General features: G+C 41.2%; 1 protein-coding gene across 1 annotated transcript in view; it reads left to right on the forward strand.

Moving 5' to 3' along the window:
* The window catches only part of LOC135207488 (extended synaptotagmin-2-B-like), a 103,535-nt gene that overhangs the window by 33,782 nt on the left and 42,084 nt on the right, over positions 1 to 27,669 (forward strand). Inside the window, 7 exon segments of the mRNA XM_064239285.1 lie at positions 47 to 88; positions 1,917 to 2,131; positions 3,335 to 3,401; positions 4,048 to 4,193; positions 4,804 to 4,924; positions 19,130 to 19,300; positions 20,476 to 20,564. Of these exon segments, the coding sequence (XP_064095355.1) occupies positions 47 to 88; positions 1,917 to 2,131; positions 3,335 to 3,401; positions 4,048 to 4,193; positions 4,804 to 4,924; positions 19,130 to 19,300; positions 20,476 to 20,564 (851 nt within the window).

Here is a 27,669-nt window from a genome sequence, read left to right on the forward strand (position 1 = left end):
TTTACTGATCAACATATCTAACTGGATAATTTTTGTGTCTTTTCAGGTGACGTTCCCTGACATGGAACGCGTGGAATGGCTGAATAAGGTCAGATGATTGTTTTTTATTTAATCATTTTAGCATTTTATTTTCCTTGCCCAAGTTTCCAGATTTATACTTTTTTTTTTTTTTTTTTTTTTTTTTTTTTTTTTTTTTTGTGTTTTTTTTTTTCTCCATCTGTCCCCACCTGCCTGTGGTGTTTGCGTATGGTAACACTGCATCCCGGGCTTTAGATAGTTACGCTATGTGTAAGTTATAGGTAAATAAAAGGATATCTGGGTGTACATTTGTAACTGAAAAGTGTTTTAATAATTTACTGGATGCGAATTACACCGTTAATATTCGAAATGGGATATTATTATTATTGTTGAATGTAAGCTGAATGTAACTATCTAAAGCCCGGGATGCAGTGTTACCATACGCAAACACCACAGGCAGGTGGACAGATGGAAAAAAACCGAGAATAGTCAACATGGGTTCTATGCACTTGATATCCTGATTGTGTCTAGTCTTGATAGAAATTGTAGGTTCTAGATTAATTTAAAACTACAGACTTTTAAATATTAGGTTGACTTTTGTACAGTGTTAGTGTGCTTCAATCCTTTACTGAAATGAATCACATTGAAATTTGTCCACTAATAAGTATTTAAGCTCCTGTGCATTTTGTTACCATGGTCTTCGTGGAAATGGTGAATAACTCTTGTGGTTTTGTCAGCATGAGTGGTATACATCACATCCTCAGTCTGACTGATTCCCTGGAGAGGATGGTGTTAATATATTAAGTAACAAAATACAGTATGTAGTAATATAAAGTAAATTTTAAAATTTTTGTTAGTAATTTGTAAACTAATAGATTTAATCTGCCTAACTGTAAAATTTCAACTAACACTTTACCCTTTCCTCTTGACCAGACACAGTCTGCTGCCCCCCCCCCCCCCCTGAACAAACATCCACTCCCCCCCCCCCCCCCCCCAACACACACACACACCACCACACACACACACACACACCCCCCCCGTGTCCAAATACGCCCACCCCCATTTTATTTTTTACTTCCTGTTGGAGCATCTAATGAAATTGTACCATATATTTTGACCAATCTCTCTGCCTCACTCAATGAATTTCTCTAAAACTTTCCATACGTTGCATTAAGAATATGAGCCTTTACACTTGATGTTTTGACAATGATCTGGTAATTTCATGCCATGTTTCAAAAAGTTGGACTTTATTTTTACCATATATACTGTATTGTTCATGAAGTTGAATTGTGTCTGACTCTTGCTTAAAATTATTCATGAATGGCCATCAATGCCAATAGTTTGACACCACATTATTAAAACATTGAATTGATAATTCCACAGGTTATGCATTGGATATAAAATTGAACGGCACAATACATTTTTGTACAGATTCATGAATTCTCTCAGGTGGTGTGCCCAGTTAAGCAGTCATTTTCGTTTTTAATTATACCTTATTTTAGATATGCTTGGGTAATTTGCTGTGACATGATCTTTTATATTTGATCCTTAGTACATATTGTATTCGCCCATATAGCTATCTCACCCATAGCATCCACATTGGTAATTTCTAAAAGTACATTGTCATCTGTGCTATACTAATTGAAAATAGGCATAATATATATGTATACTGTAGTTGAAAATAGGCATATATGTATACTGTAGTTCCTTATAATTATAAAATTTTGTTTTTCAAACTACATACTGTATTGTATTAATTTTTTTGTCATAAATCAATGTTGCTTTTTACGTTCAGAATTAATACTTATTCATTTTAGCCGGACACTTGTCTCTTGTCAGTGTTCTGTTGTAAGTATTTTTCTTATGTTGATGCCGTACAACAAATTTTACATTTGCAGATCATCCGCCAGCTGTGGCCTTATGCAGGGCATTATGTGAAGGACTTGTGCAAATATTCCATTGAACCAAGCCTTAGAACTGCCCTGGAAGAATACAAATTGTCAGGGTTCCAGTTTGAGAAAATTATTTTAGGAGATACTCCCCCAAGATTTTCTGGTGTCAAAGTTTATGATGACACCTCCCGTCATGAAATTATCATGGACATGGATGTTGCGTAAGTAGTTAAATAGTGACTTTCTTTCTCTTTTAGTTAGTGGTACTGTCCACCGTGTAAAGATGAATTGCCATTGATCATAACCACAGAGCTCATTTGGCCAACAGCTCCCCGTTCAGCATTGTCAGACTTGCATGAAAACTATGAATACGTAGTTTAAAAATGAACTAAACGGTATAGTCTATCCCTTGATGCAAACAAACAGAGCAACCTAAAAGGGTGACAAGTTTCGGCGCATACATTTTGGTAAGAAATAAAGAAATTTCTATTATTATCTTGACCCAGATGGAAGTGCCAATGCAATCAAGCAACAAGCAATAGATTTGAGTCATCTCTGACAATTTGACATAGTTACTCCTATTGATAAAATCAAAGCAAAATGTAACCTATCAGCATGGATATTGGAAACTTTTTCAAAGAGTCTGTGGACCCTGTGGGTGACATTGATTTAACCAGGCATAAACTATTGCTTTCCAGTGTAGCGTATGCCAGGGTAACTATGGCCAAATAGATGGGCTGAGGAGGTATGATGCAGCGTGACTAAAAACAATCTGCTCTTTAATTCTGTACAAGACTGAAGGCATTAAAACTAAGTACTACAGGCAGTCTCCGGTTATTAGCGGACTCGGTTAATGGGGATCCAGTTTTATGTTGCTTGTCTAATGCCATAAGATTGGCAATTTATGACACCTTAAGGCTTGAGTTCCGGTTATGGCACCACTAATATAGAGTTAAGGCACCATAACATACGTAACAGGTGCCATTGACTGGATATCAGTGCCATAAATAGCCGAGTTTTGGTTCATGGCAGTTTTCACTTATCGGCACCCCATCAAGAACAAACCCCCCCACTGATAACCGGAGACTACCTGTACTGCATAAAGGGTAGGCGTGACCTCTAAAAGTTTTGACTTATTGAGGTGGCTAAACTATTTAATAATAGTCCAGGGTTTAAATATCACTGGAATCTAATCTTTCAAATCTTTAGTTTTGATCTCAGTGCTTTAATGGAGTTTGTTGTAAGTCACATTTAAGAGTCCATGGATATCTTTAGAGATTAGTAGCTTCCTGGTAGAAATCTGGGTAATTGGATCCCTCCTTCATACATGGTAACAGATTTTTCTGCTTCTCTTTATATTAAGGTTATGCTGTGAGGCAATGTGGAATCTGGTCTTCATATTCTTCTATCACGTTTCATTCTAGGTATGCTGGAGATTGTAAGTTTGAAGTCAGTGTCTCAAAATTCAAGATGGGCATCAAAGACCTGAGGGTAAGTAACTATCTTGCAAGTGTTCATGTGTACATATCTTTATGTAGGATGGTAGTTTTATAGTTTTGACAGTGCCAAAAACATGCTCTTCTTGTTTTCATTGCTTTAACTAGAGTAGTCGTAATTGATAATTGAAAGATAGCATTAATGTTAAAGACAAATGATAATTGAAAGATAGCATTATCTTAAGAGACAAAATCATGTGATTTTATTATCAGAGCTCTTATGGGTGTCCTCTTAGAAGTACTTAGGTTAATATACGTTTTTGATAATGTATTCTGTTAATTTATGGTGGTTATCTTAGAGATAATTTCATATTGAGTTTTTAATTAACTGAAGAATGATAACCTTAAGTAATTTTTTCAAATACAGGTATTAAACTTACAGGAACTGCATTGTACTGTAATAATGTTTGTTCTTGCCATCAGTGATAGAATGTGTCAAAGGTTTTCAGTGGTACAGTATTTGAGTTAATGCAAGTGGGAGAAATTATTCTTTTATGAAGCTTTCAGGAGATTTCTTCAGTACTTTAACAACCATTATCTTAGTTATTTAGTTTATCACCTCTGTACAGTATTTGATATTAATTAATAGACTATTAAATGTAAGTTCATTATATGTAAGTTCAAAAGATTTTGTCTTTCAGATTTGCGGAAAAATGAGAGTAGTCATGAAACCACTGGTAAAACAGATTCCTCTGGTTGGTGGCCTTCAAGTTTTCTTCCTTAACAACCCTGATGTAGATTTCAACCTTATTGGTTTAGCAGACGTTTTTGACATGCCAGGCTTAAGGTATTTGATAGTTTGATAGTTTCATTGCAGCCATGTTTATAGTAAGTTGCCTTATCTCCATGGTCAAGAAATACTCGGTCAACCAACTGGTAACTTCCAGGATTGAGAGGCCTCTACTTAGACCTTTGTAGGATGTTCACTTCTCTCAATTTTTTTACTTGCAAGAGAATTAACATAGTTACTCTCCCTAAGAACACTTTTGTATGATAGTTACTCTCCCTAAGAACACTTTTGTAGGACGTTTTCCTTGAAATGGTGTTGTCTTTATTTTGAGTGTTCACTTTGTTTAATTTTTTTAGCCTTCTGATTTTGTCTAGTAATTATATAGGCTTATTCTAACATCTGGATTATGTATTAATTTGTTACTGCATGAAGTTTGAGAGAAGGGAGTAACATGCACAGAGGCTTTTCAGTCTTTTAACTAAGTGAGTTGGTGTAACTGGATATTCAACGATCATGGGTATATGTTAGTATATGATTAGGTAATGGGTTTTTATCAGGTAGGCTGTTAGCAAAATACTTTTCATAATCTTTATTTTTAGAAAAGATCAAGAAAATTATAATTACTTAGTAATGCTATCCCAAGATTATTTATTGTTGAAATTTTCAGTGATATTCTGCGTAGTATTGTGACCGACCAGATTGGTTACATGATGGTTCTTCCTAACCGCTATCCCATTCAGCTAGTGGAGGATATAGATGTCGTGGAGTTGAAGTGCCCTCTTCCTGCTGTAAGTAGAATTGCTATACGTATATATATTTTTGTGATTGTACATTATAGTTGTAAATCTTTTTCAACTAATATAATATAGTTGTGTATGTATGTATACAGCATGCCTGTATGTGTTAAGGTCTAGTTAAGAACTTTCCCATGATAAAATGACTGTCTTCTTTTGTTGTATCATTTCTTTTGTGATGTATATTGCTTTTTATTTGAAATACAGTGTGAAAATATATTTATTTTATGCTCAGCTTTATGGTTATCAGAATTTTACAGAAATTTAATTTATAAAATAAGATTTGAATTTTAGTATTTCGTAAAGCCTACCCTTTTAGGCCTGCCCTGTGAGGGTCAAGAGTTTTGTCTCGGTGGTCTTGTATAGGTTTTGCTGACCATGTTCCCACTGCTGAAATTTACACCCTGTCTGATATATTAGTGTGAATGTTCTATGGATAACAGTAATGCAAACTAGAGAGAGAAATTGGGAATGAATTTGTAAATCACTGTTACATGAGAGTGACAGCTTTACTAGAATTAGTTCAACTGTAGTAAGAGAGAGAAAATGAATATATATTTCCTCCATTCTTTAATATGTGTTCTGTTTTTAATTCTTCTTTAAGTCACTGATATTGTGAAGATTGTTACAGCAATTTTGTAAATGTATACCTTGTGTTATAGTACAGATGTACTGATACGTATTTGTATTAAGAGCATGTCATATATGCAGTGATTACTGTACAGGTAGTTGCAAGAATTCTCTGAATTGTAAGATGACGGTTTTAAGCTTTCGATTTTAGAAAATAAATGAGGAAGGTCAAATGTCATAAACTGTCACTTGCTAGGTATTTGTATTTAAAACCTATCTTTACATAGCGATCCACATTTTGTTCATGAAACTTACCTGTCAGATATATATATAGCTGTATTCTCCGAAGTCCGACAGAATTTCAAAACTCCCGGCACACGCAGTGGGCGGCCAGGTGGTTAGTACCCATTCCCGCCGCTGGGAGGCGGCTATCAGGAATCATTCCCATTTTCTATTCAGATTTTTCTCTGTCGCGGTAGTGAAAACACCTGTTTCCATTACCTCCGCCTAGGATTTTGAAACTTCATTAGCCGCATAAGTATCCTACTTATTTTTTGAATGATTGACTTGGATTTGTGGCTAGGCATACGCTATCATAAATTAATTTAAATTTTTTCATTGCATATGATGTCTGAATCTAGTTAGCCTAGTTTCAGACTTTGTTGTCTGCAACCGGGTAAGGGAGGCTACCGAAACCTTCGGTAGACACTCGCTTAGTATGCATGACGTTTACATGTTTTCTTTGTTGAAAGATCAATGTAATTAGTGTAATGTTGACTGATTCCGAAAGAAGACGTATGATTCGTATGTACGCAAATTAGAGCGTGATAGAATCAGGAGGTCTTCCTCCACAGTAACAGAAGTTAGGATAATGAACCTACTAACCTCCAGTAGACTTTTTATTTTTGCCTAACCCTGTGGTATGGCTTACGGGCCTAGAGGAATGTCTGTGAGAGGTAATGCCCTTTCTATTATGGTGGATTACATCAAGTAAGCTTGAAAAGTGCTCGCTCTCCAATCAGTGTCGTGAGTGTAGTGATGTTGATTTTGCCCTAGTGTTGTGGAGGGGGCGTCAGATCGGTCCTATAACGCCTCTAGGTTTAAACCTCTGTCGGACTCCCAGGACCAGGGAGGTTGGGCAAGTGAAACCGACGGAGGGTTACGGGAACCCCCCACCGATCTGGCGTCCCTTCGGCAGGATAAGGCTGCCAAAGATCGTGTACGTGCACGAATCATGAAAGATTGCTTCTCGTCCTCCGAGGCGTCCTCCCCGCCAAGGTTGGAGCTCTCGAAAGGACTCGCGCCCTCTAAAAAAGAAAGCTTTAGAGAAGAGGATGCTTCACGTCCTCTCTCTTGTCAGGAGGGAGCGTCAGCGTACTGATCTGGCGTTCCCTTCGGCTTGACTTAATAATCGATAAGCGTGACAAAGACGCAAAATGTCGCACAGGCGGCTGTCGTCTTGGTCAAGAGATTAAAAATGTCCTTAAGGCAGGACCCTCACGAGGACGCCTTTCGAGACATTCAACGCTCTATCGAGAGGAAGGAACGTCTTTACTCTTGTAGCAAGGATTGTTTTTCTTGCTTTCCAAGACGCTCCCCTCCCTCCTCCCCTCATGGCGCTATGTATACGTTATGTGACGTTCGCTTTACTATGAAACGGGATATTGTTCAAGCTCATAAGCTTGACGTCCGGCAAGCTGATTTGCATAGTCAAACAGCTCGCCAAGACGCATCTTACTCGTCCCTAAGGGACGCTCTGTCAGCGGACAGAGATGACACTGGACAGACTATCCTAGTTTTCGACAGGAGAAGGGCAAAGAATTCCTCATACCCAAGAACACACAGGCGTCCTTTTAAATGCCCTTCTGCAGTGTTGATGAGCGTGACAAAGACGCAATGGTGTCGCACAGCCGGACCGTCGTTTTGTGTCAAAGAGTGGCGAACGATCCTTAAGACTCGTCCTGATGACGATCACCGTACTTATGCTTAGGACGCTCGCGTTTCATGAGCGGCTCTCCCCTCGCCAGGAAGCCTCTCAAGTTACTCGTGTTGACGCACGTCATTCACTATGACGCTTCCCTTGATGTTCGTCGCTCTTCTATTCCGGACGCTCTTCAAGACGCTCAAAGAATGCAATCAGGACGTTCGGCAAGCACCTCGCGAGGATGCCTTTCGTAACGCTCGGCGTTCCTTTTTGAGCGGCGTTTTTCTGGATATGTCATTTGCATTACTAAGACGCAAGATGTTGCACAGGCGGCCACCGTCTTTGTTAGAAGGTAACGAAGGTCTTTAAGACCGTCTTGGAGACGATAGCCTTACGTCTTCCTATAGTGCTCTCACACTTCAGGAGCAGCGTGCGGCTCTCCAGGACCTTTTTTCTTTTCGGTGGCCTTTCAGAAGACGCTCGACGTCATAAACATTGATAAGCTTTTTGGAAGACGCTTCGATGTCTTACACATCTGGACGCTCGCCAGGACGCTAGCGAGGACGCTCGCCAGGACGCTAACGAGGACGCTCGCCAGGACGCTTTTGAAGACGCTCGGTAGAGCACTTGCCAGGACGTTCTTCAGAACGATAGGCGTCCTACGCATCAAGACGTTCGGCAGGATTCCTGCAAGAACGCTCTTCAAGAGGGCGTCGTCGAAGAAGAGGAAGGAGTTTGGTCTCGTCAAGATGTCTACTTCGCTTTCTACGAAGGGAGCGTTCAATAGAATCCATCACTTGATGAATTCCAGGAAACTGTAAGCAGATTTCGGTGTCATAAACGCCTCGTCTGCTTTCGGGATTGCGCTGCCGAAGGGGAACATTAAGGTCCTTCCTGTCGTAAGCCCAGTCTCTAATCAGGAATCCTGCCCCTTCCTCGATTTCTGCGGGAATCGGGAAGGCTATATGCTCGAATTCCTGGATTACTTTCCGTCATGCAATTGGGTTAGTTCTCATTGACAAAGTTCTTAAATAACATTTTATCGCATAAGCGGATAAGTAACAAAATTTCGAAAGTAGCTCTCATTCATTAGTCAGAGGCTCATCCGGCAGAAAAAGACTTATAGACTACGTCCATGAAGTTCTTATTTGCTAGCCAATATCATAAGAAGCTTGAACTTTCCTTTTCGATCTTCGGTTTTCTCACTTGAGGATTTCCATTTGAATAATATTATTCCTTCTCTTGGCAAAGAGAACGAAGACAGTCGATTTCCTTTCTCTCTCTCTTCCTCGTCGAGGAAAGAATGTAGTAGAGAATTAGATGTTCAAGTGACTGCAATACTTATGTATTTTATCTTCGCGTCATCTTACTAATGTAAAGTTCAAGTCATATACGCATATCGTTAGTTACCTCTACAGATGGCAACCGAAAGGATGTTATTTTAAGTGTATTTAATCGGTCCTTCCTGTAAACTTCCAGGAGTTTCGCCGTGTAAGGACAATGCTTAAAGGTATTGTTACAACAACACCAACTCAGCTTCTGCATCTAGCGAATTATTGTTTCGCTTAAATATGCCTACTTGAGAATTTCCTTATGATCGATAATAGTAACGAACCTATTCCTTCGTACGAAGAGAGTAGCTGGAACTCAGAGGCAGAATAGTGCGAAACGATGAGGTTTGCTGTCATTGTGGATGACGCAGTATATTAATCGGTACTCCCGGCAACTTTCCAGGAGTTTCGATTTAATCATTTGGTTTAATTAAGCGTAATGTTACGACAGACACAAAATCAGCTTCTGTTATTTAGTCGAATTCAGCTTTTCGCTTAAGTATGCCAACGTTGAGATTTGTTCATGGAAACTTACTTACCTGTCAGATTATATAGTATACTTGTATTTTCCGTTAAGTCCGACAGAAATTAAAAAACTTACGACACACGTAGTGGGAGTCAGGTGGTTAGTACCCATTCCCGCCGCTGGGAGGCGGTATCAGGAATCATTCCCATTTTCTATTCATAATTTTTCTGTCGCCGGTTTGTAAACACAGTTTTCAGCACCTCCGTCTTGAATTAGGACTTGGCTACTATAAGTCCCCAAACCCCTTTTTGATTTTTTGGTATCTTGACTTTTGGATCGGTGGCTAGGCACACGTTAATTGTGGATTTGATTGATTTTGGCTTGATTTCTCTTTGAAATAAAGATGTCTGGTTCTAGTTCGGCTAGCGCCAGGTTTTTGTACCAAGAGTGATTGTCGAGGTAGGCTACTGAAAGCTCAGTAGACCCTCATACTTTGTGTAAGAGTTGCAGAGAGCATGATTGCATGTATGAAAGTCGCTGCAAGGAATGTGAGTGTCTTTCTGATTCTGGATGGAGAGCTTATGGAGTCCTATCTGCGTAAGCTTGAACGGGATAGGTTAAGGAGGTCTCCTCCAGGAGCGTTTCAGGTAAACGGCAGGAAGTTCATGTTTCTCCTACTAACCTCCTTTAATCACTACTCCTACCCTGTAGTGTTGCCTTCGGGCCTGAAGCAGTGTCTGTAGAGGTGTAATACCCTTACACTTATCTTAGAGTCGATTCGTAATTTAGAATCTAAAGTGCTCGCCTTAGAAGGCAAAAGTGAAGGTGCAAAGTGCAGTGACAGTGCTCCTTCGTTGGTGGAGGGTGCGTCAGATCGCCCCATTTCGCCTCTAGGCCTAGACCGCTGCCGGACTCCCAGGTTTCAGGGAGAGGGCATGTCGAAAGCCGCAGGAGGGTTACGGGGAACGCCCACCGATCTGACGTGCCTTCGGCAGTATCTGTTGACGTTACACAGACTGCTCAAGGAGCGTGCGCGTGCACGCCTCCTTGAAAGAGTGTTTTTTCTCTTCTTCAGAGGCTTCCTCCCCGCACAAGGGTGGAGCTCTCGTTCTATTTCACGCCACCCGCTTGAAAAGGAGCGTTGGTGATCGTGACGCTTCACGTCCAGTTTTGGCTCTCGAGAGGCGATCATCGCCTGAGAGTGTGTTCGCAGCCTTCCCGCCACAGAAGAAGCGTAGGGTAGTCATCGGATGATGACTTTGTTGAGCGCCCCAGTCGCTCTCGAAGGCGTCGTGCTACGGCAGTTTCTGGGAGAAGGCAGAAAAGGCGTCCCCGCCCTATTCGCCCCTCTCGGCGCCTTCTCACAGGATCAGCCCGTCACCTGACAAGGAATCCTCTCCTACTGAGAAGATCCTGCGCTCTTTTGCAGCAACAGCTTGCTGATGCTCTTGCTAAGAAAGGGACGCAACCACGTCCCAGGAGAAAGGATGACCGTCTGCCTGTGAAGAGACTAGAAGGTCTCCCTCTCCCTCTCCTCGCTCGTCTATCTCTCCACTTTCTTCGCCATGCTAGAGTTCGTGCGACTCCCAGCGGCTCTCTGGAGGACGTGAAGAGGATTTTGCTCGCTCGGCGCATGAAGCGTATACCCGCTCGTAAGCTTGCGGTGCGAGAGCTTGATACTTGCTGTGAACGCTTCGGTGCAAGTTCACGTTCCTGACGCTCGGTCGGAAGCCAACGCGAACGCCAGTTGCATCTAAGAGTGCTCCAGCGGAAGCAGAGCGCGCACGAGATGTTAAGCGCGCCTTAGTTAATGTCATTCGCACGCCAGTGGACGCCAAGCGTGGCGCCAGCGGACGCCAAGCAGCGACGCGAGTGGACGCCAATCCCGCAAGTTAGTTGCAGCCAGGCGTGCGCCAGTGGACGCCAGGTGTGCGCCAGTGGACGCCAGGTGTGCGCCAGTAGGACGCCGGTGTGCGCCAGCGGACGCTCGGGTTGGACGAAGATGTGGAGTTTCGTCGCCATCCCACCTGTTTGTGATGAGTCTTTGCAAGTTGCTCCGGGTCTTAGAGATACGACCGGAGTTCCTATTAATGAGTCAGTTACCTTCCACTTCACAGCCAAACGCGCCTCGTGGAAACTTAGACCAGATAGTCTTGGTCCAGCCTATTTGCCTCCAACTTCACCTGTGTCGGAAGCAGAGGTTAGTGACGCTTCGGTTGAAGTGGATGACGAGAAAACCTTTTGGCGGCAGTCTCTTCCGACTACCCAGGTTTTGACCCGCCTTCTTCAATCAGAGTTTGGAGAGACGTTTCACCCGGAGCTCCTCGCTCTCCTCCTTCACAACTTTCTTCGTCCAAGATCAACAAGGTCTCGGCATTCGTCAGGATGAAGAAGTCCCTTTCAACTAAGAGGGCTCTTCGTAAGGTCCATGACTGGATGGAGAAAAGAAGTCTCAGGAAAGACTTCTTTTGCCCTGCCACCTTCGAGACTTAGTTGGGAAGGCTGGCATTTGGTATGAGACGGGAGAAGACGTAGGTATTAGACTTCCCTCGTCAGCCCAAGGAGGACTTCGCCAGCATTGTGGATGCCTCGAGGAGTCTCACCTGTCCTCTTCGAAAGTTTCATGGTCAACTACGGAAATGGACTACCACCTTAAAGGCCTCTTTCGGACGTTAGAGGTCTTCAACTTTCTAGATTGGTGTTTGGGAGTTCTGGATGCCAAGTCTAGGAGTTCCGACTCGATTAGTCTGGGGGAGCTGTCCAGCGTAATGTCGTGCATGGACAAGGCCGTCAGAGATGGTTCGAGGAGCTTACAGCTCACTTTTGCACAGGGCTCTTGAAGAAGAGATCCCTGTTTTGCAATTTTACAGCGAAATCTGTTTCTCCGTCACAGAAAGCAGACTTGCTCTTCGCTCCTTTTTCGGATCATCTCTTCCCCCAAGCTATGGTAAAAGACATTGCGACCAGTCTACAGGAGAAGGCCACGCAAGATCTCCTCGCACAATCTTCAAGGAGACCTGCGGTTCCTTCGTCCTCGGGGAGTTTCGATTCTCAAGAAATCGAAGCCCTTTCGAGGTAGTTCTTCTCGAGACCAGCCCCTCGAGGTAAGAGGCACTTCCAGAGGCAGAGCCACGGCGCTGGCCAAGAACAAGAAGTGAAGCAGAAGTCCTTCAGTCACGGTTGGAGCCAGGCTTCAGCTTTTTGCGCAAGCCTGGGAAGAGAGAGGTGCGGACAAATGGTCCGTGGACATCTTAAAGAAGGGTTACCGGATCCCGTTCCTGAAACCACCCCCGCTGTCTTCGACACCCAGGGACATGTCTCCTTCCTATCGGAGGGAGAAAAACAAGTGCTTTACGATCTGTTAGATCAGATGATCGTGAAACACGCCGTAGAACAGGTCTCCGACTTGAATTCCCCGGATTTTACAACAGACTGTTCCTGGTGCCAAAGCAGTCGGGGGAATGGCGACCGGTACTCGATGTCAGCAACCTGAACCTCTTTGTCATCAAGCAGAGGTTCAAGATGGAGACACCTCAGTCAGTGATGGGAGCCTTGAGACCGGGGGATTGGATGGCTTCACTAGATCTCCAGGACGCGTATTTCCACGTCCCCATCCACCCCCAGTCCAGGAAATACCTGCGGTTTGTCCTGAAAGGAAAAGTGTTTCAATTCAGGGGCTCTCTGCTTTGGACTCAGCACTGCTCCCATGGTATTCACCCTACTGATGAAGAACATTGCGAGGTGGCTTCATCTTTCCAATGTCAGGATCATCTCTCTACCTGGACGACTGGGCTCGTACGAGCCTCCTCGAAAGACCGGTGTCTGGAGGACCTTCACACGACTTTGTCGTTAACGAAGTCCCTGGGACTTCTGGTGAACCTCGAAAAGTCACATCTGACCCCTTCTCAGTCTTTAGTCTATCTGGGGATTCAGATGGACTCGGTGGCTTTTCGGGCTTTTCCGTCCCAGGGGCGGACAACTAGATTGCCTAAGCAAAGTGTCAACCTTTCTGGGGAAGGAATCATGCTCGGTGATGGAATGGATGAGTCTGCTGGGCACCATTTCCTCACTGGAGAAGTTTGTTTCCCTCTAGGGAGTTGCACCTCAGACCTCTTCAATTCTTCCTGGCCGACAATTGGAAGCACCAAAACACTTTGGATTCGATTCTGGTGTTATCGGAAGAGGTAAAGGAACACCTAAGATGGTGGACCGACCCTTTGAAGCTCGCAGAGGGTCTTTCCCTCAAGCTTCAGAACCCCGCACTAGTGTTGTTTTGCCGACGCGTCTTCCACGGGGTGGGGAGCAAACACTGGGGGGGGAAGGAAGTGTCAGGCACCTGGAGAGGGGAACAGGTGTCCTGGCACATAAACCTCAAGGAGCTGGCAGCAGTTCATTCTGGCGCTCCAGTTCTTTCAGTACGAAGTCTCCGGCAAGTGGTGCAGATCAACTCGGACAACACCACAGCCCTGGCATAACCTCAAGAAACAGGGAGGAACCCACTCTCGATCCCTGTTCTTCCTTGCAAAGGAGATCCTGTATGGGCGAAGGCACGCCCACGTCTCTATACTGACGAGATTCATATCAGGGGTAGAAAAACGTCCGTGCAGATCTGCTCGGGGTCGACAAGGTCAACTTCTGCCGACGGAGTGGACCCTTCATCAGGAAATATGCCAGAGGTGTGGAAGTTGGGGTGATGTCCTCTCGTAGACATCTTCGCAACTTCCAGGACAACGAGACTCCCGCGTACTGCTCACCAGTTCTAGACCCAGGAGCAGTAGCAGTAGAGACGCCCTTCTTTGGGACTGGACGGGACTAGACGTATATGCCTTTCCCCCGTTCAAGATCCTAGGGGAAGTAATAAGGAAATTCGCGCATCAGAGGGAACGAGGATGACTCTCATCGCCCCCTTCTGGCCAGCGACCGACTGTTCACAGAGGTCATGTCCTTTCTTGTAGACTTTCCGAGGACTCTGCCTCCAAGGATAGATCTACTCAAACAGCCCCACTTCGAGAAGTATCACAAAAACCTCCCCGCTCTGAGTCTGACTGCGTTCAGACTATCCAGAAGTTGGCCAGAGCGAGGGGTTTTCAAGACCAGTGGCGAAAGCAATCGCAACGGCAAGAAGACCTTCTTCTATTGCCGTATACCATCCAAGTGGGCTGTTTTCCTGGAGCTGGGTGCAGGAAGAAAGACATTTCCTCCACCTCTACCTCTGTGAGCCAGATCGCAGACTTCCTTCTCTACTTGAGAAATGAAGTTCGCTTAGCGGTGCCTACGATAAAAGGCTACAGAAGTGGCTTTTCTGTAGTCTTTAGGCATAGAGGACTGGACTTAGCCAACAACAGAGACCTTCATGATCTTCTTAAGTCTTTCGAGACTTCGAAGGGTACCTCAACCAAGAGTCCCATTCTTGGAACTTAGACATTGTTCTAAAGTTTTTGACGTCCAGTATTTTTGAACCGCTCAACTTAGCTTCGCTTCTTAGAAACCTTACAAGGAAGACACTTTTCTAACTGCTCTGGCGACGGCGAAGAGAGTTAGTGAGATCCAGGCTATAAGGCAAGCATGTTGGGTTTAAGAACTTCTTTGATGCTGTTTGTTCTTTAAGCCCTACTGTTCTTAGCAAAGAACGAAACCCGTCCAACCCTTGGCCCAAGACATTTGAAATCAAGGGTTTGACAGAGATCGTGGGTAATGAGCCAGAGAGAGTCCTGTGCCCTGTCAGGGCTCTCAAATTCTATCTAGACAGAACGAAGGACTGATGAGGACCTTCGGGCAACTTGTGGTGCTCGGTTAAGAAGCCCAATCTTCCCATGTCAAAGAACGCGCTTTCTTTCTTCTTGAGAGACACCATAAGGAAGCTCATTCCACATGTAGTGATAGTGACATGAAGCTGTTAAAAGTGAATGCCCACGAGGTGAGGGCTATTTCGACATCGATAGCCTTTCACAGGAATATGGCACTCAGTGACATTTTGAGTGCCACATATTGGCGGAGCTACGGTCCGTTCGCTTCACACTACCTGCGGGAGGTGAAAGCGACATACGAACATTGCTCGTCGCTTGGACCATACGTCGCTGCAGACACTGTTTTGGGGGCAGGAGGTAGCACTCATCCTTTCCTTTAGTGGTTAGGTGAGCTTTTAATCGTGTGTGTTTTTTGGTTTGTGGGGTTGACGCCCGAGGCGGATCTCCCTTCTTTAGTCTAGTTTAGTGGTATACCTTTGGTAGACTAGGCAAGGTGGTTTTTTACTTCGTTGCCCTCATTGTATGGTCAATGGTCTAGTCACATCGTGGTCACGCCCCCGTTGACAGATCATCTTGAGTGCACCAGCTATATAGGTCTCTACCTCGCTGGCAACTCTAATAGCACAAGCAGACTTACGCGGCAGTAACCACGAAGTCAGCTTTGCTAACAGGTAAGGAATCAAGATATCAGTTATCTGCATATATATGTTTCCTAAAATCTTCTATTCTGTCTACTCCCACCACCAAAGGTGGGATTCAGCTATATATATCTGACAGGTAAGTTTCATGAACAAAATGATATTGTATGATACAATAAGTGTTTGCATACTTACCTGGCAGTATATATATAATTAAGTACCCACCCACCTCCCCTCAGGAGACAGTGGAAATAAAAAATTATGAATAGAAAATGGGAATGATTCCTGATACCCGCCTCCCAGCGGCGGGAATGGGTACTAACCACCTGACTCCCACTACGTGTGTCGTAAGTTTTTAAATTTCTGTCGGACTTCGGAAAATACAGCTATATATATATCTGCCAGGTAAGTATGAACAAACTTAATTGTATCATTACAATATCATGTTTCTGTTCAAATAATGGAAAATCTATTCCTTAGATGAATAGAATAGCTGGCAACTCGGCATAAGACTGCGAGAAGGTGAACATAAGCTGCTGCCTGTAACTGTCACAGTGTCACACACTGTACCAACTCAGTTATAGGTAGCTCGTTGTAATGCCTCGGTCGGTTAGCTCTCTCTCTCCCGCGGGATTGATTTACGAACCGTATCTCTGCCCTACAATCATGATTTTCGCCTCGGGTTGAGGGGGTGGGGATTTCTGGTAATCATGAATAAAAGACTTCCTTTTGCTAAGAAATTTTCAACAGAGATATCTCTTTAGACATGTTCGGCGCTGCTTACGCACTGTAACAGAATTCGGTACGAGTCTACCGCAGCATAGCACTATAATAATGCTCTCCTGCTATGCAAAGCGCAGCCTTATTAGGGAAGGAAGCATGCTTAGTGAGGGAATGGATGAGTCTGCTGGGGACCATTTCCTCGCTGAAGAAGCTTGTTTCCCTGAATAGACTGCAATTCAGACCTCTACAGTTTTTTCCTACAGGAGAACTGAAATAACATCAAAGATCTAAAGATAATTCTAAACGTCTCTCAATGGGTTAAGGATCACCTCAGGTGATACTGAGAGGGAGCCAGGCATCCGGACAGAGGTCCTGGCACATAATCTAAAAGAATTGGAAGCAATTTGGTTGGCTCTCCAGTTCCTCGAAGAGTGAGGTTTTGGTCGAGTGGTCCAAATCATCTCAGATAATTCCGCAGCTCTCTCATATCCCAAGTAGAGAGAGATTGGTTATCGGCAATAGGCACGGAACGTAACGCTCTTAAGAAGGTTTTCGTTACACGATTGCACGTCCGTGGACGTGCGGATCTTCTCGATCGAACGGCAGCAACTACTGACGTTTGAGTAATCCTCGCTTAGAAGTATGTCGAGAGTTGTGGAGACTTTGGGGACGTCCTTTCGTAGATTTCTTTGCAATATTGAAGACGAAGAAGCTTCCTCTACATTGCGCCCTTATTCTCGATCCGAGAGCGGTAGCAATAGACGCCATCCTATAGTATGGAATGGGGATAGTTGGTTAGCCCTTTTCCCCTATTCAAAAGCTTAGGAAATATAATAAGATAATCGCTGGCGTCAGAGGGAGTGAGAAAGAGACGCTGATCGCCCCATGTTGGCCTTCGAAGCAGGCTGGATTCACAGAGGTCACGTCCTTTGCAGAGGGCACTTTCCAAGGACCCTTCCCGAGAGAATCGGTCTACTCTAACAGCTCACTTCGAGAGGTACCTAAAATCTCTCCGCTCTGAGTCTGAATGCGTTTCAGACTGCAAAGAAGCGAGAGGATCTTCAAGATTAATTGCAAGTCTCATTGCCAAAGCAAAGCAGTGCTGCATATTTTGCAGTGTACCAATCGGAGTGGGCCGCTTCTGGAACAGGGCAGGGAAGAATGACTGTTCCTCCACCTCTGACCTCTGTGAAATACTTTACCGCCTTCCCATTCCGTCTGAAGTATGGGATAAGCTAGCAGTCCCAACTATTGTAGAATACGGAAATATGTTGACGGCCTCTAGGCTCAGAGATTCGGATCTGTCAAACAAAAGCCTTCACGATCTTTGAGTCTGTGGAAATCTTGAAATTGTCTAGATCGAAGCTTCCGGCATGGAACTTAGACGTAGTCTGAAGTTCCTGATGTCAAAGCATTTCGAACCTCTCCTTTCTGTAAACTTAATACACGTAACCAGAAAGGCTAATTTTCTAACCACTCTAGCTACGGCAAAGAGGGTTAGTGAGGTTTTAGCCATCATCAGAGGTTTTGGCTTTAGAGGACATAATTCGGTGTCCTCTAAGCCTTCCGTTCTTGCTAAGAACGAAAACCCGTCTAACCCTTGGCCCAGAGACCTGGAGATCAAGGGGATGGCACAAATTATTGGGCAAGAGCCACAGAGAGTCCTGTGCCCTGTCGGGACTCTCAAGTTTTATCTTGATAAAACTAAAGAAAGTCGAGGTCATTCAGACAATCTGCGGTGTTCCGTAAAAGACCAGACTTGCCCATGTCGAAGAACGCCCTGGCGTTATTTTTAAGGAGTCTTTCTAAGAGGCTCATTTGTCATGTTTGAACAAAGATTTGAAACCTTTTAAAGTAAATGCTCACGAGGTGAGGGCGCGGCCTCGGAAGCATTTCAACAGAGCATGACACTCAGTAATATCCGAGTGCCACGTTTGAGCGAAGCCAAACCTACTGTGTTCGGCTTCACCACTCCCACGACGGGATGTGAAGACGACATATGAGATCTGCGAGTCGCTAGGACCATACATATCCGTAGAAATATTATTGGAGGCAGGAAGCAGCACGAATCCTATCCTATAGAAAAGGGATAGGTGTGCTTTTAACTTTGAAGGGTTGGTCGCTTGAGGCGCTTTCCCTTTCGTTAGCCTAGAAGTTATGGGACTAACTTCGATAGGTTAGGTCAGGTGGTGGTTTTAGCTTCGTTGCCCTCACAGTATGGTCAATATGGTCTAGTCACATTGTGGTCACGCTCCCGTTGACAGATCATCTAGAGCGCACCGACTACACAGGTCACTACCTTGTTGGCAACTCTAGTAAAGCAAAAGCAGACTTCGGTGACAGTAATCAAGAAGTCAGCTATGCTAACAGGTAAGGAATCAAGATGTCAATCATCTGCACTTGAGGTGTTTCCTAATCCTTCTATTCTGTCCCTTCCCACCTCCAATGGTGGGATTCAGCTATATATATATCTGACAGGTAAGTTTCATGAACAAAATGTTATTGTTATGATACAATAAAGTTTGTTCATACTTACCTGGCAGATATATATACATAATTAAAGTACCCACCCACCTCCCCTCAGGGGACAGTGGTATGAAAAATCTGAATAGAAAATGGGAATGATTCCTGATAGCCGCCTCCCAGCGGCGGGAATGGGTACTAACCACCTGGCCGCCCACTGCGTGTGCCGGGAGTTTTGAAATTCTGTCGGACTTCGGAGAATACAGCTATATATATATCTGCCAGGTAAGTATGAACAAACTTTATTGTATCATAACAATAACATTTTTCTCTACAGGGTGTAATTCGTATTCATGTTATTGAAGCTCATAATCTGATGAAGAAAGATGTTGGAATCATGGGCATGGGCAAATCAGATCCTTATTGTATCTTGCACCTGGGTGCTCAAAAGTTCCAGACAAAGACCATCAATAACACTATCAACCCTAAGTGGGACTTCTGTTGTGAGGTAAGTGTTGTTCATAGTACTTTATGCTGTTGTGTACAGGTATATTTATAAACCAATTTTTAATGAGTCAGGAATTGTGGAAAGCTAATGTACTTCTTTTTTTTCTACTTCAGATAAATAGATGAAAAAGAGAAAGATTTCAGACTTGTGATCTTAAGTACTTTTAGGTATTTGTTACGAAGGTTGAGTAACATTATTTGCCCAGCATTTGATGGATGTTAGCCAAAATATATAATGATGTGACATTTTCATTGACAGCTGTTGTTCATGCATTGGTGGGATGGAAGCACTGAAATTGTACATAGCTCTCATTAAAGGATGTTGCTCTACTCATTCCCCAGGTTTCTTAATCGAAGATTTGACGAGATGCTTCATATACATATATGCAACATTATTAATCATAGTTTCTTTGCATGTATATGATAACCAAATTGTATGCACACACAGTATGCTGTGTAAAGTTATGCATATTGTTTTCCTGGTAAAGAAACAAGAATGTCATGGTGTGTTTTTGTGCAGGTTACAGGTTTGGACGATTGCTATATCATTTGAGGCATCTTTACCAGGAATTTGTTCATGATTTATATAACATGATTGCTGTCATCATTTTTAAAATTTTTTTTTTTCTCTCTCTCTCTCTCTCTCTCTCTCTCTCTCTCTCTCTCTCTCTCTCTCTCTCTCTCTCTCTCTCTCTCTCTCTCTCTCTCTCTCAAAAGGTGGTAAGTTTTAACAGGCAGTTTTTAGGCTGCTATTTTGTTTTGAAGGATAGTTGATTGGTAACTTTGTTTTCAGACACTAGGTGTTTACAGTCGAAGTGATAACTGTATATTAATGAAATTTCTATTTCTTATGCAGGTTGTTGAAATACCTAGTTTTGCTACCAATTACTATTTTTAGACAAGTACTATTTTTAGACTAATAGTAAGTTAATAATCTGAGAAATTTTAATTTTTAGTTTATGGCTATGGCAAAAGTTATTTTTTTACTAGTGTAGTGTTTTGATAATTACAGCTAAATTCAATATGCCAGCCAAAGTTAAAGGCATGTCAGAAATGAGTCTAGTGTTAATTGGTCTCTTTCTGTTAGTTTTTTATTATTGCTGTGGATCGTGTTTATGTATTTAATGTCAGTGAGCCTGCAGATTTTATTTTTTACTTTTTGTCAATGCTCAACAGTTCTTGACAGATGTTATTCGGAGCCAAGAGATTGATATTGAGGTTTTCGATTTTGACGATACTCCAGGAAAGAACGATTTTTTGGGGAGGTGAGACATTGATATTGTATATAGCAAGTAAGACAGCTGTAGCATAAGCATTTAAATATGTGGAAGTCTGTTGTAAATATGACATTGTAACATTCAAAATCAAAGTTCTGTAACTTTGAAAAATGGACAAGGGCTTATACAGTATTGTGCTACTTCTTCTTGTTCCCAGTCTCTCTCAGTCTCACCTTTGACTGCCTCCTCAGATTTCTTCAGACATTTTGGTTAAAACCAAATTCAGTACTGCACTGTTATTTCTGCAGCCAGGTGTATGCTTGCACAGTGGTATATAAAAGTTACATGGTAGGGACATTTATTGCAAGTATTATCCAATAGTCAAACATTTTTGCATGCTGAGAATGTTGGTTGAATGGTAAATGCATGTTTTAACTTTTGAATGCACATGCAAAGTAAAATTGGGTAGAACATTCATATTTAAATGCTTGTAGCTTTTTGTTATCTTGACAGTGCCAGCTTTGTCATCTCATTGTCAGTGTATACTATAGTTCACTTGTCTTTATCTTGTGTCATGGGATCCATCTTCATTTGCTACATGGTATTAATTAATGTTATATAAACAGATCAGGATGAATTTACTGAACTGATACTGTGCAACAGTAGCAAGGATAGAGATTTTCTTTGAAAGTAGGAAATTTGGACTAGGAAGTATTTGATGATATTTCACCACAAAGAATTTCATGCACCCTTAGTTACTCAGTATAATTTGTCTTATTGTACCCCCTGGGTTTTGAATCATGGGCTATCTTTTGTAAAATCTTGATATTCATCTTGTAAACAGCCGCTGCATTCATGTAAAAATTTGGCATCATAAGGCTGGTTTCAAGAGATGTCCATTTCTATTTTGGTACATTTATGTTCAGATTATGATGGCTTACCTTACGAGTCCCCAATTTTTCTTTTTCCTCTTCATATCTGTTCAGTAAAGAAAAGATGCTGTAATCAGCAGAGTAATCAGCGCTGCTGATTTGGATATCCTAATACTGAAATAGTAGGGACCTATGATCCCATGATTATTCTTTGATATGTCACAAGTTAGTGGTCTGTTCAACATTTCATCCTGTGCGTTTGTGTAACTTCCTTGCAGAGGAGCCAGGTAGAGCAGTTTGCTCACTAACATGCTTTTTCAGGGCTATGAATGGGCTTTTTACTAATACAACTTTCTTATTTCAGGCACTGTTATCTTATAACCTTTAGAAGGATGACGATGATGATTTCATCTATACCTATGTCTTCATCTATACTTTTATTCTATTTTATTTGTACAATTTTGTCTTGAATCATTTATCTTAAGTGAAATTTTAATGATGATGAGTCTCTTGGTCTCTGGACAGGCTTTAGCTAATGTGATTCGAAGACAACGGGTGACAATACAGTGCTGGGATTATGACTATAGTCCCCTGAAATCTTATGAAAATGATGACTTTTTGGGCAGGTATTATTTGTCGTTTGAGTCGTCCAGGGAGATTGCATGGTGTTGAAACAATTCCTTGCTTCTTTCATGGATTGTATTGATTATAATGGAAAGAGGCATTGAAAGGCGAAGTTCAAATGGTAGGACTTCTCTCATAAGCTACATGAGCAAGTATGGTTGTCAGAAATACTTGGAAGTTGTTACTTCTGGAGATTTTTTGCTTAAAATCTCCTTTTAATGCCTTTCATTTCAACATAACCTTGACAAGAGATGCAAGCCTTACTAAAACTGAAAACATGATTCTCCCCATGATTGGACAGCTTATACTTGGAATGACAAATTTTACCCATTGTGAACACTTAAGTACATTTATATTCAAGGGCATAGTATACTAAGTTGAATATGTACATATTATTTTTTGGTTTTTCTGTATTATTTGATCAAGGATTACTAAAGATTTAAGGGAATGTAAACATCTTAATTCCAAATATAATATTTTTATTGAGTTTTCAAGTTATAATATAAGATTGTTGTTTGGGGACTTTGATGTGAATCAAATTCTTTTGAGACTGTCCAGTGAGAAGTTGTAAGTGTGGAGTGATGGCTATAGTGAGAATGAGTTTTAATTTAAAAGTTCTAATTACTAAAGTTTGAATGGATGCATGAATTGGGCATATGGAGATTCTGAAATACAGTAGTTGCACTTACAGGCAGTTGAGATTTGATATTTTTCATTATGAAGGGAACATAAACGTGTTTTGAATGGTTTTCCTCTTTATCCTCTTTTGCATCTTTGTAATGTTTGGACTGCTTCCAAGTGCACACTTGTTAGGAATAGGTTAATTGCTTTTGCTGCCCTTCACAACAGGCTATGTGCAACGTCATCCGTCGCCAGTCTATCCTCATTGAATGCTGGGACTGGGATGCTAACATTCCTGGAGCTAAGAATGATGATTTTTTAGGGAGGTAATTGTAGTCCCAGGATGTGTACAATCATTTCCGCATGTGCCCAGTGGGAATGTCTTTACTTGCTTACCTTATACTTTTACTGTAACTGTGTCATGGCTAGCAAGAGAGAAAACATAAATTACATACAGATTTTGTTGCAGGCGTAGTAATATTACTATTATATTCCTAATGTCTTCCAAGCTGAGACATGTATGCAAGTTAAACTGCAACTTGACAACTAGTTTTTCCATCCTTATTGTAATGATTTAACATTAGAGTGCTAGTCATAAACTGATCTGAAGATGTTCCAGTATGCATATTTACTTACATATTGAAACGTAATATTTGACATTTGATAAGAGAATCACAGTGCATTTTAATGGCCCATGGGAACACTTACCATGTACAATGCAGTTATGCATGATATGATAATGTCAGAGTCCCCCCTCAGTGGTCTGGTAAACTGCTAATAATAATAGTACTGCTTGAACTTTTTTTTTTTTTGATATGTATGGTTGTCCCATATTAATGCTATGCAAGAAAATGCAAAAGATGAAGTTGTAATTGCAAGACATCCAAAGGTTAGAACAGTTTGAAATTTGGGACAGTAGTTCTAAATATCAAGCTTATTATATTAGCATTTGGGAGGCCCTCCTTTTCATTCATTCTTTAGAAGAAATGTTGATATATTATTTTGCAGTGTTGCATATAGGTATCTTTTTGTTTTCACCACTAAGTCAACTTAGTAAGAAAATTATTGTTTTACCTAAACTTTTTCAAGCTTGTAGGTGCTTTAGCAGGTAATGTTAATTAATATTATTTAATGCACCTTAAAAAAACTTGTAGGTACCCAACCATGTGCTGTTTCTAGGTTGATAAAAACCTTGTGAAGAGCCCTCTGGTTTGATCTGTATGTCTAGAATTACAGAGGGAAGGCAGTGAACTATTCATGTGGTATTCAGAGACCTAGAAAAGGCACGAGTACCTAGAAAAGGCACGAGTACCTAGAAAAGGCACGAGTACCTAGAAAAGGCACGAGTACCTAGAAAAGGCACGAGTACCTAGACAGGAAGTTTAGATAGGTTTGAGAGAGCAGGAGGCACCAGAGGATCATGTAAGTATATGTGAAATATGGGGATGTAACCACTGTGAGAAATATTATAGGAATGAATAGCAGCATCTAGCCCAAGGTATTACTGCACAAGAGATCAGTGTTGCTCCTCCTTTTGTTCAGTATTGCATCGTGCTAGATGTAATGGCTGAGAATGTACAGGAGGAGCTCCCTAGGTGTTTGGTTTTATGCTGATGACATCTTTTGACTAAAAATTCAATGCCAAGGGATGATAAATTAAGTAAGTTTTTCCACAATGATTATGTACTACATAAGCATTGAACACAAGTCAGGTAGTGGGGTAATTTTGGACTAGTTGATAATTACCATATGTAAGTGACAAAAATATAAAGTAGTAGGAAGTGATGAATTAGTACTTGCAAAGGTGTTAAAATTTGGCAGATTAGAGGTAATTATTGGCTATGGTATTATCATGTAGAAATAATGTTGAGTCTTGAACATTTGATATGTGAAATTATTATTTAAGGCTTCACTGAATTGGTATGAAATTAGGCTTTAAAAATTTAGTTTTTCTTTTTAGATTGGACATTTGATCTGTTCTTAAGCTAGAAATCGTTTTTATAGCACAATGTGTATTTATATTAAATGACTTACTGAAATAAAATATTAACTGCAGCCTACAAGAGATTTATGATTAATATTTGACATGCATATTTCACATTGCTTTTGTACAACTGTGTTAAACAGCATGTGTGCTTATCTTAATAATTATGGGATATTATTGTTGCCGCATCTGTATTATGTACTTCACATTTATTAGAGATTTCACAAGGACAGACCCCCTGAGGATGTGCATGCTGTTACAATTTAGTATCGTGCTTTTTAACTGTTTGCATGACAAACACTTAAGCTATGTAATGCATAAATAGAACTGCAAGAAGCTTAATAACACTTAGTGGTCTTTGGGTGGATTGAGTAAATGTGTAGCTTTACGTATTAACGCTTGTCGTCTAACCTTTTACAGTTTGTATGTAGCTCAGATACCAAGGTTGGTGGTGTTCCAGTAGAATTCAATGTATTTGATCAGGATATTCTCTCGCATGATGATTTCCTGCTAAGGTAACTAACTCATGATTGATTTTATCTAATATAGCAAGAATACTAACATCAGCTTGGGTCAGTATTTTTGTATCGTCATGTGATGTACTGTGAATTAGTTTGGGAGAATAGTCAGTATGTATGTTTGGTGAATTGGATGGTACCTAAGTGTTTCTGCGATTGTTGTTCTTGTAATATGTTACATTGTTACATTTTAGGCTTGAATTTTAAAATCTGCAAAACATTAGTATTTTGTGTATACATTTTTTCCTCTGCTGATTGTAGTTTTTGTTAAGCTTAAGTGTTTTATCTGAATATTCCATTTACTCAAAGATTTTAGCTTGTTTTTCAGTGGTAGTAATTTGCACCCATCATATGGAACAAGCTGAAAAGGCCATTTCACTTAAGCAAACCTCCAAGAATAGATGACTATACAAAAAGAAAGGAGAGGCCTGAAGAATAGCAAATGAATTAGGATGTTAAATTGCATGAAAAAATATATATACTTTAATTAAAGTGATTTTATCACATTAATTAGTATTGCACTGGTTATTGTATCGCTTCTGGTATATGATGTATAAATTCACACCTCAATAGGAATGCACTCATATTTTTTCAGTAATGTATTGTCTGTAATTGATTGTGGATATGCATTAAATTGATGGTTTGTATATATTTTAATAGGTTTATGGTAATTATTTTTTCTCCAGTTCCATAAAAAGCTATAATAGTAAGCTATAATAGTACCTTGTGCCAGCAGAAGCATTACGCAGGTTAAGCCTGAAAGCTCAGTAGTGGACAGTCTTTATAAGTAGAATTTTCAAACCCTCTAAGATTCTGTTAATGGGAGATACTTTTATCTCGGTAGGAACTAAATGGCAACAATGAAATTTACGAGTATTTCATAAGAATGATTTACTCTGAGAGATCAGATAGGTTTTAAATATTTGTGGAGGAGTTTTGTTTTATAGTGTTGCAGTCTTGAGAGTATGCTTTATGAGCTTGACTTTCATAGAGGCCAAATTTAGGCAACAATGTATAGTAATGGGTGTAGGTCATATGAAATTGTTTGTTCGCAACAACCCCATTAATCATTTGTTTCTAACTTTTGATTAAAATTAAAATTCTCTTCAGTACAATTTCTTAATCATAGTGGAATTGCCCTTCTCCCATCCCATTACTTGCTCTTACAAAATAGTAATTGAAATAACAGTTGAGGTCATTAAATCTTATTTTTACTGTTTTGGATGCTTTTAAAGTTTTGAACCTTGGTATCCTTTCATAGGATAGTCTTCAAAGAATATAATTATAACAAAGTATGTTATAATGCCTCTTGTCACTTGATAACACTTGTGGTCAAAAACTTATTATTTCTCATTTCTATCCTGTGCATAACCTGGGTTCCCTACTCGATAATTAGAAAGAGCCTTTCCTTATCTCATGTTTCATTAATAGTCAGGGAAATTAATGAAAAGTTTTAATGTGGCAGATTACCTCAATTCACAATGTATTGAAAGCTGTTTAGAAAGCTTAACATTTATAATGTTGGTGTTTTGTTGAAAGAGACCAGGGCTTCCTAATTAATGTACAAGTAGTAGATTGAATCTTAGTCTTTATTTGTTCCGATACGTAATACAAACCATCGGTCCTTTAACAATAGGAAGTAGCTAGCGGCAGCTGGAACGGTCGTAAGCTTCGAACAAGGGGAGAACGGTAGTTAACTGCTTGTCCGACAGTCGCGCGCCGCGCGACTGGGAGGTAAACAAACCACTTTTGCTTTCGGCCGCGGGTGTGAAGGACGTGTTCGTCATCGCTCTCTGCCCGCTTCATCGTCGTATGCTTTGTTTATATTGTGTTTTCTACTAATGGTTTGTTTGACTTGAAAATGAAACTGTAAGTACACTGTTTTCATTTTCATTACTTAATTATGAACCAACATGGAGCTATCGCCGTAGATGCGGCGATTTCCTCTCTTTTCATGAATTGAACCCTTGAATTATGTCTCGGTGCCGAGGGCGGGCGCGCTCGCGCCGAGTCATGTATTTTGGGCGAAAGTGTGTAATTGAAAAATGTAAGTACTCTTTTCATTATATTTTTGCCCTGTGCGTTCGTTACCGAGAGAGTGATTGCGCTCGGCACGAGCCTTTTATTTTGTATAATAGATTGCAATGAAAGTGGATTCGCAATTGCAATATTCTTTTCATTTTCATTTATTTATTTGCATGAATTTAATTTGGATCAATTTTCGTTCTTACCCGGGAATTGATCCTTACGATTATTTTATGTGAAAGTGAAATCGCAAGTGCAGTATTCTGCTTTCATTTTATATATTTTATGATAGCATCATATTATTTGGATCAAGTTCCGTTCTTACCCGGGAATGATCTTTTCCCCACCCCTTTTAAGTTCTATGAAGTGAATCGCAAGGGCAGTATTCTGTTTCATTTTCATATTACTTTTCACTGCTGTGCGGGGGTAGGGGAAGCGAAGGTCTGCCAGGAAATCGTCGGAAAGCTCTCCCGCGACTCCCTTGGTATCCGATTCTTCGTCTTCCTTCC

Source organism: Macrobrachium nipponense, chromosome 32 (assembly GCF_015104395.2).
Source record: "Macrobrachium nipponense isolate FS-2020 chromosome 32, ASM1510439v2, whole genome shotgun sequence".
Lineage (NCBI taxonomy): Eukaryota > Metazoa > Arthropoda > Malacostraca > Decapoda > Palaemonidae > Macrobrachium > Macrobrachium nipponense.